Consider the following 16,067-nt stretch of genomic DNA (forward strand, 5'->3'; position numbering starts at 1 on the left):
ATCAAAAAAATCAGAGTACCAGGAAAGTATCATGAGGACAACTTCAAAAGGAAAGAGGATAATATTTACTGGAGACTACAAATTTTGAAGATGAACCTTAAATTTACAAGTACAATGACCACTTACAATTATTTTTCAAGGTTAATCTATATTATCATACAAAATACAGGCCCTGCATGTTCAAGACTCTCAGTAATTGTTAAATGGTATTTCTGAAATGAAAAAAAACTATACACTTTTACTTACTTTATAGATTAGACTATCCACCAAAAGGTCATGTTGTATCACATTGGTCTTGAGCTGCTCATAATATAAGATATCCTAGATTTAAAAGTAAAACAAACAAATAAAATTAAAGGTCAATCACATTTATAGAGTCAGCCTCAAATTTTAATAAGTAATAATCATTAACAGTATTATGAACTCTAAGAGGGCTTTATTTTATTCACTACATTCTCCATGCCTAGCTAATGATAGACACTTAATAAATATACTTAATCCCATCACTTAGGATAAGATCTGAGCACCTGGTGGGTATTCAATGTTTCCCAAATTAATCAGCTGTAATTTAACTTTAATAGCAAATATTTATTAATTACTAGGTGCCAGAAACTGTTTGCCCACCACACATGAGTTAACTCATTTAATCCCATACCAACAAAATAAAATAGTTCAGTGATTATTATTCCAATTTTAAAAATTATTATTCCCATTCATATTTGAGAAACAGACCCAGAGAAAAAAGTAACTTGCTGTCCAAGGCCACAAAGGTAGTGAGATTTGATCCAAGGAAACCTGGCCGTAGAAGCTATTAAAAACCCCAGAAGGACTACTCTGTACTGTTGTTCTAGTGCCTAAATTATCATAAAATAAAAATGTTAAACATAACAAATCATCTCTGCTAGTAAATACAATCACAGAGCATACGAAAGAAGTCAGTTTTTTTAATATCAGAATATGGTTCCATAACACTATAAAATCTGATTAACTGTATACAGTGAAAAGATTAGGCAATGTTTAACTTAATAGAGAATAAGACATAGAAAAAAGAGAGGGAAGATGGAAAGTAGAGAAAAAGATAGGAAAGGAAAACTATGGAAGGAGGGAAGAAGGGGAAAAAGGAGGAAGGGCTTGAAACTGTAATCCAGTTAAGCATCAGGTTAATAGTTGGTCAGGACATTCATTAATTAAAAAGAAGAAGAAGAAGAAGAAGAAGAAGAAGAAGAAGAAGAAGAAGAAGAAGAAGAAGAAGAAGAACAACAACAACAACAACAACAACAACAACAACAACAAGAATGAAGGTAAGGATCAAGTGGCATCTTAAAAACAACTCAGATGGAAATAGCAACCCATTGTTTTAGCTGACCCTTATGTTCCTCCAAATCCCTCCAAACATCTCTTAGGCACTTTAGTCTTAGTTTCTGCCCATATCCAAACACTGCTTGGCTCCACTGGTACACGCCAATCTGTATGATTCTTTCTGAAGATATTCCCTCAGACAGGTAAGAGCTGTGGGACAGGGTTGCTCGGGACAAAGAGTATCTGTTGCGTGTACCTGCCTTGGCAGGATGTATATGACCCTATGTTTCCTGAAATATGAAATATGATTTTTTTTTAGAGACAGAGAGAGTGAATGAGCTGGGGAGTGGGGCAGAGGAAAAGGGAGAGACAGAGAATCTCAAGTAGACTCCACCCTCAGCAGAGAACAAGACACGGGGGTCTGTCCCACAACCTTGGGATCATGGCCTGACCCAAAATCAAGAGTCAGACACTCAACTGACTGAGCCACCCAGGCGCCCCTGAAATTAATTTCTTAGTCTTGAAAGATGCTTAATGCAGAGTGCTCTGACTTCGGTGAAAGTGCTCTTTGCCTAAAGATAATCTGGAGATTTACTACCTACTTTTAGTCATTTTAATTTTAATTTAAAAAAAAAATCTTACTTTCCTCTTATTTATGATGTTTTGATTTATTAACTAAGGCAAAATTATTTTATTATTTTAACTTCCATTGTACCTATTGAATCCATTTCTCTCACTAAAATAAAAGAACATTCTTAAAGATAGGAATAGTACCTAATTCAAATACCAACCCTTGACAACTGGCAAAGAGCCTAGCATTATACTCTAATATTTCCTAGCAACGGGGATGGAAAAGCTAAGAAATTCAGAGTTATGTCTCTGTTTAAAAATAAAATAAATAAAAAATCACAAACCGATATATGACTGTTAAAAAAAAGTGAAACAATCTACAGCTGGATAAAGAAAAAGTTTAATAATCCTTTCTTTTTCCATTCTGCTTTCCCAAAGAAAATAATGTTATCTGTGTTGTATTTATAACATTATTTGTAATTTGTATTCTTCCATAGCTTTCTCCACATTTGTACAAATATATAATTATATGTAAGGGTTTTGGTTGTCATTTTTTAACATAAACTGGAATCATACTATACTCATTCAGCTTCTCTAACTTAGACATATCATGGTCATCCCTCTATGTTAGCAAGTATACATCTGTCTTTCTTCTTAATAGCTAAATACACTGTAATATTTTTAAAGCTGTGCCAAAGACCGACCATAATTTATTTAATCTTTCTCTTGTAGATGGATACTGAAGTTGCTTGCCACCACAAATAACACTGTAATAAATATCCTTACGCACATGTGCTTTCGTATCTATGGAATACATTGACAAAGAAAGGATTATAGGCTGAGGGTTATACATAACTTTAGCTGGACTATAGTTTGCCCAACCATTTTCCAAAAATCATCAATTCAGATTCCCACCAGCCACACATGAATGCACAAGTTTACCTATATCCTCACCTCTTTTAACTTTCTCACGGATGAAAAATGGGTGTCTTATTGTTGTGTTAATTTGCACTTTCCCAAATAACAATAAAGGTGAACATCCTCTCATCTGTTTACTGGGCATCTGAATTTCTACTTCAATGATTTGCCTTTCATAACATTTTTCTATTAGGTTATAATTATTTTATTAATTTGTCAGTCTATTTATAATGAGGATTAATGCTTTGTCATTTGAATTACAAATACTTTTTCTTCAAAAAAAAAGTGTTTGATTCTTGTTTATGGTATACATTGACAACTTTTTAAAAATTTCCTATAGCTTTGGGGTTTTTTGTTTGTTTGTTTTTTGCTTAGGCAAGGCTACCTTACCATATGTTTATACAAATATTTTTCTATCTTTTCTAAAATTACTATTTTTATTTAAATATTTATAATCTACTTGTAACTTATCTTTACATATGATAAGCAAAAGGTCTGTTTTCTTTCAGAAAGATGGTTACTTATCAGCATCATTTATTCAATAAACCATAAATGTCCAACTGAAATAAAACTTTATTACTTCTCTATCAGAAATGGGCAGATTCGGCAGGTAGAAAACCAATAAGGATAAAGTTGAATACAACAACACCATCCATTAGCTGGATATAATAGACATCCATACACTACCTCATCCAACAACAGCAGAATGGAAATGCTTCTCAATCTAACATGGGACATTCACCAAGACAGACCACATTCTGGGTCATAAGACACCCATAACAAATTTAAAAGAATAAAAATCACACAATGTCTGCTCTTAGATCACCATGCAATTAAACTAGAAATCAGTAACAGAAAGACAACTGAAAAATAACCAAATACTTAGACAACATATTTCTAATAACACATGGGTCAAATAAGAGCTCTCAAGATAAATTTAAAATATTTTGAACTAAATGAAAATGAAAATGCAACTTATGAAAATTTGTGGGATGCATGAAAGTAGTGCTTAAAGATAAATTTATAGCACTGAATGAATAGATTAGAAAACAAGAAAAATCTAAAAACAATAATTTTAGTTCCCACCTTAGGAAACTAGAAAAAGAAGAGCAAATTAAATCCAAAGTAAGCAGAAAAAAGTAATCATAATATTTAGAGCAAAAATAAATGAAATTGAAAACAGAAGATCAATAGAGAAAAATCATCAAAACCAAAGCTGGTTTTTTGAAAAGATTAGTAAAACTGATGAGCCTCTAGCCAGATTAATAAGGAAAAAAAGAGAGAGGACACAGACTGCTAATATTGGAAATGAAAGTGGGAATATCACTACAGATCCTTGGACATTAAAAGGATAATAAAGTGGTACTATAAACAACTGGATACCCACAGATTTTATAACCTAGGTGAAATGGACCAATTATATGAAGAACACAGTTTGCCAAAATTCACACAAAAAAGAAACAGACAACCTTGAATAGGCCTATATCTATTAGTTGATTCAATAATTCATAACCTTCCAAAACAGACAGTACTAAGCCCAGAGGGGTTCACTACCGACCATTTAAGAAAGACATTCGAGGGGCGCCTGGGTGGCTCAGTCGGTTGAGTGTCCAACTTCGGCTCAGGTCATGATCTCCCGGTCCGTGAGTTCGAGCCCCGCGTCGGGCTCTGGGCTGACAGCTCAGAGCCTGGAGCCTGTTTCAGATTCTGTGTCTCCCTCTCTCTCTGACCCTCCCCCGTTCATGCTCTGTCTCTCTCTGTCTCAAAAATAAATAAACGTTAAAAAAAAAGATTAAAAAAAAAAAAGACATTCTATCAATCCTCTACAATCTCTGTCAGAAAACAGAAGTGGACAAATACTTCCTAGCTCATTCTATAAGGTCAACATTGCCCTAACACCAAAAGAGACAAAAATGTCACAAGAACAGAAAAGAGACCAATATCACTCATGGACACAGAAAAAAAAAAAAAGTCCTTAACAAAAGAGTAGCAAAATTGAATCCAACAATGTATAAAAAGAACGGTACACCAGGACCACATGAGATTTACCACAGGTTTATAAAGCTGGTTCAACATTTAAAAATCAATTAATGTAATCTATCACATCATGGGTTAACAAGAAAGAAAAAAAAAACCATGATTACATCAATAGAAAAAGTAAAAGCATTTGACAAAATACAACACCCATTTATAATAAAAACTCTCATAAATTAAAAATAGAGGGGAACTGCCTCAACTTTATAAAGAATAGCTACAAAAATACTTACAGCTATCATAATGCTTATGCTGAGAAACTCAAAGCTTTCCCCCTAAAATTAGGTACAAGGTAAGGATGTCCCCTCTCACCACTCCTTTTCAACATCAGAGTGGAAGTTCTAGCTACTATAAGACAGGAAAAGGAAATAAATGGTACACAGATTCACAATGAAGAAGTAAAACTGTCTTTGTTTGCAAATGACATGACTGTCTATGTAGAAAACGCAAAAGATTTGACAAAGAAAACCTCCTGGAACTAATAAGCAATTACAGCAAGATTGCAAGATAAAAAGGTTAATATTCAAAAGGCAATCATGTTCCTATATACAAGCAATAAACAAGGGGAATTTGAAATTAAAAACATAATACCATTTACACCAGCCCCCCAGAGAATAATTTCAACTTAGATATAGATCTAACAAAATATGTGTAAGATCTACATGAGCCAAGCCACAAAATTCTGATGAATGAAATCAAAGAAAAGTTGAATAAGTGGAGAGATATTTCATGTTCATAGATAGGAAGAATCAATATTGTCAATCATATGTCAATACAATCAATATTGTCAATCAGTATGTCAATACATATCTTGTATCTTGTATACAGATACAAAATATGTATTCTTTCTAACTTGATCTATAGATTCAATGCAATCCCAATCAAAATCCCAGGAAGATATTTTGTGGATACTGACCAACTGATTATCTAAAGTTTTTATCATGAGGTAAAAGACCCAAAGTAGCCAACACAATACTGAAGGAGAAAGAGGAAATTTTAAAGCTTATATCAAGAAATAAAAGACCCAGAATAGCCAACACAATACTGAAGGAGAAGAGCAATGTTGGAGGACTGATATTGCTCAACTTCAAGACTTACTATAAAACTACAGTAATTAAGGCAATGTGGTATTGGCAAAAGAATAGACAAATCAATGGAACAAAACAGATTCCAGAAACAGACCAACATAAATACAGTCAACTGATCTTTGACAAAGAAGTAAAGGAAATATGAGGGAGCAAAAACCAAAAACCAATCTTTACAAAAAGGAGGATAAAACAAGTGAACATCCACATGCAATCATCATCATCACCATCATCTAGATACAGACCTTACACCCTTCACAAAAAGTAACTCAAAATAAATCACAGACCTAAATGTAAAGTGCAAAACTACAAAACTCATAGGGGATAATACAGGAGAAAGCCAAGATGACCTTAGATATGGTGATGCCTTTTTAGATATAATCAAAGACATGATCCATAAAAAGAAATAATGGATGGGCTGGCTGCATTAAAATTAAACACTTGTGCTCTGCAAAAGACAATGTCAAGAAAATGAGAAAACAAGCCACTGGCCAGGAAAAAAATATTTGCAAAAGATATATCTGATAAAGGACTTTTATCCAAAATATACAAAGAACTCTTAAAACTCAACAAGAAAACAAACAACGCAATTAAAAAATGGGCTATAGAGCTCAATAGACACCTCAACAAAGAAGACTTACAAATAGGAAATAAGCATATGAAAAGATGTTCCACATCATATGTCATGAGGGAAATGTAAATGAAAACAACAATGAAATACCACTACATACCTACATGTATTCATATTTACATTATTGCCTATAATTTACAAATTCCCATAGGGAATTTCATGTTAATTGCTATTCTAAGTAGTAATTTGTAATCATATTTGTAATGTTTTTTATTATAAATTAATGATAAATACCCTTCATAACCAATGCTAGGAAACTAATAAATATTTCAATAAAAGAAAGTCATTAAATTTTTAATCTTAGTGCAGTATGCTTCCATAAAGAAGTATATCTTCAAAGTGCTGTGAATAACTTAACATCTATAACTTTAGGCATGTAACAGTGCTACTGACAAAAATCTACTTTTAATTAAGAGAAAAATAAAAACAAATCAGAGAATTTGAGACTTAGAAGGTACCTTGGAAATATCTAGTCTATCTGCCTTAGTTGAACATTAAGGAAATGAGATCTGGCCAAGTTAACTGTCTTAGCCAAACTTACAGAACTGGCTAGTGACTCATCTAGTCCTCCTAATTCCAATCTAGGATGTTTGGTTTCAGTAATTTTTGGTGTAATTTATCCATATAAAATGAAAGAAAAACACGGATAATAAAGTTGAAATTATAACTATGTTATAGTGATAAACGATGATTTTTATATTAATATTTTAATTATAGTCTATAAAATATATAAGCAATTAGAAAATGCAATGATTACTAATAATATAACAGGATATTTTTAAGCTCCAGTAATAGAGATATTTAAGAGTAATAAATTATAATTATAAAAAGCCATCTCTGAAAAACAAAGTAGCCCAAATTTTCAGCATCAGAGAATATTTACACTTTAGTATATATATTTGTTTGGTACTTTATGCAGACTTACACTCTTTAACTAAAGAAAAAAGGAAATATACTCACAGGAAATGAAAGACTCCAAAGAACATTCCTAACATTTTGTAGGTCATTAAACATTATGTGAGCCTACCATTTTCAGACACTGTACATGATACTGACATTTACAGATGGTGAAGAGGAAAAACAATCCTTGTCCTCAGGTATTCGACCTAGAAACTGCAGCAGCCAAATGAATAAGAAGTATAGTATATGTGGGGCGCCTAGGTGGCTCAGTCGGACCAGGTGTCCGACTCTTGGTTTTGGCTCAGGTCATGATCTCACGGTTCGTGGGTTCAAGCCCCATGTTGGGCTCTGCACTGACAATGCAAAGCCTGCTTGGGATTCTCCCTCTCCGCCCCTCCTGCATGCTCTCTCTCAAAATAAAGAAAGAAACTTAGCAGAAAAAAAAAAAAAAAGAAAAGAAGAAGTATGGTATGTGTTTCTGTGTCTTTAGGCCTTTGTTCCTGCCCTGGTTATGACAGGAGAGAGAGAAAAAGGTGTCTAACTGTAGTGGTGATGGAGCTGGGAGAAGACAAGGTAGGGGAGAGAATGGGGGGAAGGTTTCTCAGAGAAGGTGACAGAACAAGCTGCATCTAAAAGAAGAGTAGGCATTTCCAAGCAGACAAAAGTCCGCGGAGGTTTTTTCAGGATGAGAACTGCAGGGAGCAAAGAAAGATAAAACAGCATCTCTTGAAGGACCACAAACGCATCGAGGTAATTATGCCTTTTCTTTTAGGCATCAGGAGTCTGGCATAATTTCAGAACACATATTGGAGTTCTGTAGGCAACTGGAAATTAAAGTTTTAGGCGTAAGAGAGAGTTTGGCTGAACCCAGAGTCTAAGCCATTAGGGAATAAGTGACCTGTAAGTAAGACAGGCCAGGCAACATGTAGTACAGAATGAAAAGAAGATCAAAATGGAATTCTTACAAATACAAGCCCTTAAGGTCCAGCAAAGGAACTCAAAATGGACATGAAAAAAAAAAGAAAAAGAAGAAAGAAAGAAAGAAAGAAAGAAAGAAAGAAAGAAAGAGAATGAAGAACTACGAAAACAGGGCAAACTAAATTAAAGAGCAAGAATACTTCAAGGGCAGAGTCAGCAAGAGTATCAAACACAGTAGACGTAAAGACTAAAATGTGTCCACTGTTCTTTGGTGACTTTAGCCATGGCAGTTGTAGTCATGTAGTGGGGTGTATGCCAGACCATGGTAGACTGAGTAATTAATGGAAGTGGATGCCTCCAACACAGACTTTTCTTTCAGAAGGTTTCGCAATAAAAGTACGGGAAGCAAGCACAGGTGCTGATGCAAAGAAGTTTACAGATGTGGTGGAAGGAATCTGAGCGAGTCTCTTATGATGATTTCTGTTTTCTCCAGGAAGGAGAAGATGAGGCGTTTTGCTAAGACTCTGAAAAGAAGTGTTGAGGAGAATGAAAGTCAGAAACGGGCACTATGAAGACTGAATGACCTGACCAGGAAAATCTAGGAAGGTCAGGCATTGTTATTGACCTGGGGAAGGTTGTGGAGAAACTTATGAACTCACTAAAGAAAATTTTAATTAATACTAGTCCTGGCTATTTTATCAGTAAGCAAGTACCTAAAACAAAGTAGAGAAGAATTTTCAGTATTCTTTAGCAAACTAAATTAAGCAAAAAAAATTTAAAATAGGGCTAATGTTTACTAAATATGGATATCCTGATAGGCACCTAGAGATTTGCATATAAGAAAATATACAAAAGCAATCTTTTTTTTTTTAATTTTTTTTTCAACGTTTTTATTTATTTTTGGGACAGAGAGAGACAGAGCATGAACGGGGGAGGGGCAGAGAGAGAGGGAGACACAGAATCGGAAACAGGCTCCAGGCTCCGAGCCATCAGCCCAGAGCCTGACGCGGGGCTCGAACTCACGGACCGCGAGATCGTGACCTGGCTGAAGTCGGACGCTTAACCGACTGCGCCACCCAGGCGCCCCCAAAAGCAATCTTTTTAAATGTATGACATATTTCCTTAATAAGAGAAAAAAATTGAAGTAAATAATGTCCTAGTGAAATAAATTAATTACTAGGAACTTAAAGCATTAAATCCAGTCTATCTATTGAGATAAGATTTTTAAAAATATCTTCATGGGTGTGAAATGTGAAATATTCCACTTATCTCTGTAACTCCTCAATTATGATGCATTTCTATGTGTTGCTTATTTTAAGTGATTGAAAAAAAGTTTTGATAAAGTATTCTTGATAAGAAACAACTATTCTTCCCTCCCACCCCACCCACCCAATGTACCTACCACCTACAACAATTATTTTGGAACTGCTTTAGTTTGTTGAGGTCATACTTTTACACCTGAAAATAAGTGAAAGTGATGGAAAGTGTTTTATTCAATGAAATCAAGGTTTCTTTTTTGCAACTATTAATTTCTATTTCCAGACTTGCCATTGTGCATTTAAAGATTAAGATGACGGGACACCTGGGTGGCTCAGTTGGTTAAGCGTCCGACTTCTGATTTCAGCTCAGGTCATGACCTCATGATTTGTGAATTCAAGCCCTGAGTTGGGCTCTGTGCTAACAGTGCAGAGCCTGCTTGTGATCCTCTCTCTCCCTGTCTCTCTGACCCTCCCCTGCTCATGCTCGTTCTCTCTCTCAAAATAAATAAACAAAAAAAAATTAAGATGACTATTAGCTCCAAAATTCAAGTGTGAAAACTGCCTGTGAACATTATAATAAACAAACATTTTTTATTGGAATTTAATTGGGATTACTATTCTTATTCTAGGATGACACTTATTTATTTTTTTTTTTAAGTAGTCTCCACGCCCAACATGGAACTTGAACTCAGACCTTGAGATCAAGAGGCAGATGTTCTACCAACTGAGCCACCCAGGTGCCCCTCTCGGATGATACTTCTGGAAAAATTCTCAATTTGTTTCTAAAATAGTAGCAAGTAGTTCCTCTGGAGAGACAAGTTTTGTCAATCTAGCTCCTGATGAGTGAACTTGGTAGGTCGCCTACACAGTTAGATCAACAAGAGTTACCATCTCTTCTCCAAGAGTTGATACTCTCCCCCAAAATGCCCAATGTACACTCACTTCTGTTCTGTAAACTTACTTCTAGGGTCGCACAAAAGATACCAATATCATTTGGTCTAAAACTTCTTGGAACTCAATCACAAGGTTTATTCTTTCAGAAAGGAAGCAAGTAATTTTTGACAGTGATGTTCACAGAGGGAAATTTAAAACACACACATACACAGAAAAGCACACATGTAACATAATTTGCAGAAGTCACAGGTGTACTTCTTATAATAATATGAATAGTTGATTTTCTTAAAAACCATTACTCTAAATTACAATTAATTTATAACAGAAAACTATGCAACATGTAAGTATTACTTTATTACTATCATTAATGTTGACCATTCATGTCAGGCACTGTGTTAGAAGACATAGATATCCTTTCATTTGATTCTCATAACCACCTTATGATATAAATATTATTACCTGTATTTCAGCATGGGTAAATTGAGGTTTCAAGAAATTTAACTCACTCAATGGCACATTTTAAGTAAGCTTGGAATTGAAACCAGGTCCATATAATTCTAAAACCCAAGTTTTTTTTTTTTTTTAAGTTTATTTATTTTGAGAGAGAGAGAAAAGTGCTTGTGCACGTGGGGAAGGAGCAGAGAGAGGGAGAGAGAGAATCCCAAGCAGGCCGCACACCATCAGCGTGGGGCCCAATGTGGGGCTTGATCTCATGAAACATGAGATCATAACCCGAAGCCAAAATCAAGAGTCAGATGCCTTAACTGACTCAGGCGTCCCCTGCAAAACCCATGCTTTTAACCACTAGCCTAGGGAGCTATTAGTTTGCTACTTATTGAAAATCTTTAAATGGATGGGTTATACGATCAATGGGCTTTAAGCAAAACAACAATTTTTTTTCAAAAAGAATCAATGTTTTATATAATTGTTCTTTATTGAATCTGTTACTTGCCTGTTGGTGATTTCTCTTCATATTCATTTTATTTCCTAAAATAAAATGTTCCTGTACTAAGAAAACTAATATTGCCACATAATGTGTCAGTTTTTAGAACCCTAAAAATAGTGCATGTTTCAAAAGCAACTGTAGGGAGAAAGCGCTCATTTACATATACTGAGTGGTCCTTTATCTCTCCTTATTCTAATATCCCAGTTCTTTCACATGTCTTCACTGATCTCCACTGGCAGACTCCATTTCTTAAAATTTTATTTACTGTTCTTGTACATATAAGTTGAAAATATCCAACTAATTATCGACAACAAAAACTTCTATGTTAAGCACACAGTGATTATATTCTATGTTAATCTTGTCTTAGAACTCAAAACTACAGTGATTTTTGTAAATGAAAAGGGGGTAAATATATAAGGCTAAGAAACCAAAATTAAAAAAAAAAAGTATTTCTATTTTGAATAATTGGTTACTGGGGCACCTGGTGGCTCAGTCAGTTAGGGTCCAGCTTTGCCCCAGGTCATGATCTCACAGTACGTGGGTTGGAGCCTCACATTGGGCTCTGTGCTGACTGCTCAGAGCCCGGAGCCTGCTTCGGATTCCGTGTCCCCCTCTCTCTCTCTGCCCCTCCCCTGCTCACACTCTGCCTCTCTCTCTCTCTCAAAAATAAATAAACATTTAGAAAATTAAAAAAAAAAACCAATGTGAATCACTGGTCGTTGAAGAATAAATGTCAATGAGCTCAAATTTAGCCTATCTTCTTTGACTCTTACCTCAGGTTGACTGGAAATATTCAAAATGAGAGCCCATAATTCCGCTCTCAGTGCTGTGGGGCTTCCTTGTCTGATATACTGTTGAGCAGCGGCACTATCTTGTTCTGCTAGAACTGTCAAAAGTGGAGTAAAATCTCATTACAAATTTCATAATGTAGACAACACTGAAATATTTTAACTAAAAATCTTTGGGGAAGCTAATATTTCATCTCTATATCTAACATAATTACATCACGTCTTGACAGCCTTCTTGTACTCTCTGAATTTTGATGTGGCCCTGTTTACAGCCCTATACATGTTGAGTCCGAAATTCCTCTACCTCCCACCCCATTTGGTAAAAATTTTTAATGTAGGTACTTTGAAATCACTTTGTTCCATGGATCTGAAACTAGTGATATAGACACATAAATTTCTTAGGCATATTCTCTAAGTCAGGAATGTTCTAGTATTTTGAAGTACTATGGTATTTGAAGTATTATGGCTAAGAATTATAAAGAATTCGATGACTTCTTAGCTATTTCCCAAAATCAACAGAAAAGGGAGATTTTTTTTTAAAAAGAACTAAAAACAGAAAAGAACTAATAATCTTTTAAGAAGGCAAAAGCTCTTTATAATCAGCCAAGTTCACAAAATTAAGATATTATGCTTTTGCTTTCATTTTCGTTTTTATTTTCTTTAATGAAAATACCAGCTATTAAGTCTGAAAATAAAGGCTCTCTCAAAACACACAAAACAAAAATAAAAGCAAAAAAAGACATATCAGACAACTGCCGATATTTGTCTAATGTATTATTTTCTTCTATTTTCTTCTTAAAAGAAAATGGGAAAAACTTGTACTAAATGAAAATGACATATCCAAAAGAAACAAAGGGATCATATAAAAGAGATGAGACATGGGGCGCCTGGGTGGCTCAGTTGGTTAAGTGTCCAACTTCGGCTGAGGTCATGATCTCGCTGTCTGTGAGTTCGAGCCCCGTGTCGGGCTCTGTGCTGACAGCTCAGAGCCTGGAGCCTGTTTCAGATTCTGTGTCTCCCTCTCTCTCTGACCCTCTCCTGTTCATGCTCTGTCTCTCTCTGTCTCAAAAATAAACTTAAAAAAAAAAAAGAAATGAGACATGTTCCTTAATTTGCAACTCTGTTTAATGAAAACGTCAAACATACGAGTAAAAAATGATGATGTCTTGAATAAATATTATTTTGAAAAATTGAAGTATGGAGTTTAGAACATGACAATCGCCCTAGAAGGTACATTCTGACACAAAGACTTATCTGCACTTCACATTTCAAAGACAAAATAAGATTTATAAAAACAAGGAGAAGAATCTTCAAAAGATAGGGAAAAAATTATTCCCCAGAACACTAAGGGCCGCTTTGGGTATTAAGTCTTACCATTGTGAACAGTCATTGAGAAGTACAGCTTCTCCTAATGCAGGGGCATATTCCAATTAACGCTAATGAGAAGTGTGTGGGCGCATGAAAGAGACAGCCTTCCTCTCTGATTTTAAAATGAAATTCTGCTGAATGGATTAAGCTCACATTTTCGAAGAAATGTGTGTCTGCATTTATTATTTCCTTTTTAGTGAACCATCTGTGTTCTTCTTTATCTAACATTTATTGATGAAGCCAAAATGATGCATTCCTCCTCTTTATAAAGATTCCCATTATATTACCTACATAGTTAAATAGTACACTTTGTTAGATTTTTAGCTTTCCAGAGATTGAATTTCAGTTGGAGGTACATGATGCAGACATTTACTTAAGACTGTTTCATTTTCAGAAATCATAATTAGTAGAATCAAAAGCTTACCTTTTTGTCCAATACGTACATGCTCATTTTCAAAAAGTTCTAAAAATGATAAAATTATTAGACACAAGTATGATCAACCACATTTGTAACAACATAGTTATATTTTTTTCTGGTATTGATACTGTTAATTATTTCTAAAGCTGAATGGTTCTGTATAAAACTATAAGAATATTTACCTTTATATATAGAAAAATCTTTTTTGTAAGTTGTTTAAAGTTTATGGAAATTAAAAGGGAGTTAAGTACATTTAATCAGAAGAAGAAACTGATAACTAATTTTCCTTTGTTAAAATAAAACAGAATATCTTTTCACAACAGAAAAAAGGTCCACTCCTCTTGACAGCTTCATTTGCAAAGCCCTACTGCTGCTCTAATCTGCCATGAAAGCATAGCTAAAAAAATAAAGCCTTAATGCTATTATAGGTAAAATCCCACTATACAAATGCCATTTTAAAAGATTATATGGGGGAAACAAAGATTTGCTTTTAAAGTACCCATCATAATGGCAAAAACTCATAAACTAAACCACATTAAAAAAAAAAACTTCTCTTTATCAAAAGACACCATTGAGAGTGAAAATGTAAGTCACAGAGTGGGAGAGTATCTGTGCAATACACATCTCTGGCAAAGGACTTGTATCCAGAACATGTAAAGAACTCTTGGTAAAGACAGACAACTATCTGACCCAATAGGCAAAATATGTGACAGGTTCTTTACAAAAGAGGAGACCCAAAGGACCAGTAAAGTTATGAAAAGAGGCTCAACCACATTAGTCATCAGAGAAACACAATGAAAACCGTTATGAAATATACACCCATCATAACGCCTAAAATGAAAAGCCTGCCAATTCGAAATGCAAAGTAAGTGGAGCAAATGAACTTTTTGTACAAAGGTGGTGGGAATGTAAATTAGTGCAGCCACTTGGAAAACCATGCACATCCTAGAACAATTAGCAATTTACTCTCAGGTGTACACCTTAATGCACGCATATGTGCACCGAGGAACATATACTAGAATATTCATGGCAGCAATAATGGTAATAACCAAATAGTGGGAACAACTCAGCTGATCATCAACAGTAGAACTCATCAACAGTATGATTCCATATCTATAAAGTACAAAATAGGCAAAAGTAGCCTATGATGTTAGAAGTCAGGAAGGTTAAGCAAAAATAATATAAAAACAGGGAGGGGGACAAAAACATAAGAGACTCTTAAATATGGAGAACAAACAGAGGGTTACTGGGGGGGTGGTGAGGGGGAATGGGCTAAATGGGTAAGGGACATTAATGAATCTACTCCTGAAATCATCGTTGCACTATATGCTAACTAACCTGGATGTAAATTAAAATTAAGTAAAATAAATTAAATTTTTAAAAAAGTCAGGATAGTTGTCACCCACGGAGGTGGCAGAGACTGGAGGTGTGCCTGGAGGCTTCTAGGATGCTGGTAATACTCTTATTTCTTGATGGAGTCAGAGGTTTCATAAGTGTGCTCACGTGGTAAAAATTCACTGATCCGTATACTTATGATTTGTGCCCTTTTCACTATGTACACTATACTTCTATAAGTTATTTAAAAATTAAGAGCAAAAAAAGAAAAGGATACTGACACTATAAGGGGAAAACTTTTAGCTCTCCTCCCCATCTCAGAGAAAATCCGTTTGTCAACTTCCTTTCTTCCTCTACTCACAATCTGACAAAGGAGGAGCTGTTAATTGGATTTGTTAGATTTTACAACAGTGATTAGTTCGCCTTTTCTCACAAATGGGATAATGGTGTGTTAAGGGTCATGAACTTAACAAGTGACTGTCTGGGTAAGTAGAACCTGGGTCTCCCGGCAACCTGGTGACCATCTTGGCACTTGATTCCCTCCTGAGCAGAATGCTCGTGCTTAGACACTTCAGAGCTCTTATCTGAACTCAGTGGCCTGCTGGTGGCCAGACCTGGGCATTGAGGGAGAGGGAGACCTGTCCTGGCCTCATATTTTAACGCAGTTTTCTAAAAAGCCTGTTCTGTGATCCCCGGGGTCAGCC

At 35.0% G+C, this 16,067-nt stretch overlaps 1 protein-coding gene across 4 annotated transcripts in view; it reads right to left on the bottom strand.

Annotated features, from left to right (window-relative positions):
- The window catches only part of TBC1D19 (TBC1 domain family member 19), a 152,347-nt gene that overhangs the window by 66,557 nt on the left and 69,723 nt on the right, over nt 1–16,067 (bottom strand). For all 4 annotated transcript variants that reach the window (XM_047857045.1, XM_047857048.1, XM_047857047.1 and 1 more), the window contains 3 exons: nt 14,035–14,073; nt 12,228–12,340; nt 247–321 (listed from right to left, as the gene is read on the bottom strand). In XM_047857045.1, the coding sequence (XP_047713001.1) occupies nt 247–321; nt 12,228–12,340; nt 14,035–14,073 (227 nt within the window). The remainder of the gene's footprint in view (nt 1–246; nt 322–12,227; nt 12,341–14,034; nt 14,074–16,067) is intronic.

The sequence above is a fragment of the Prionailurus viverrinus genome, chromosome B1, assembly GCF_022837055.1.
Source record: "Prionailurus viverrinus isolate Anna chromosome B1, UM_Priviv_1.0, whole genome shotgun sequence".
Lineage (NCBI taxonomy): Eukaryota > Metazoa > Chordata > Mammalia > Carnivora > Felidae > Prionailurus > Prionailurus viverrinus.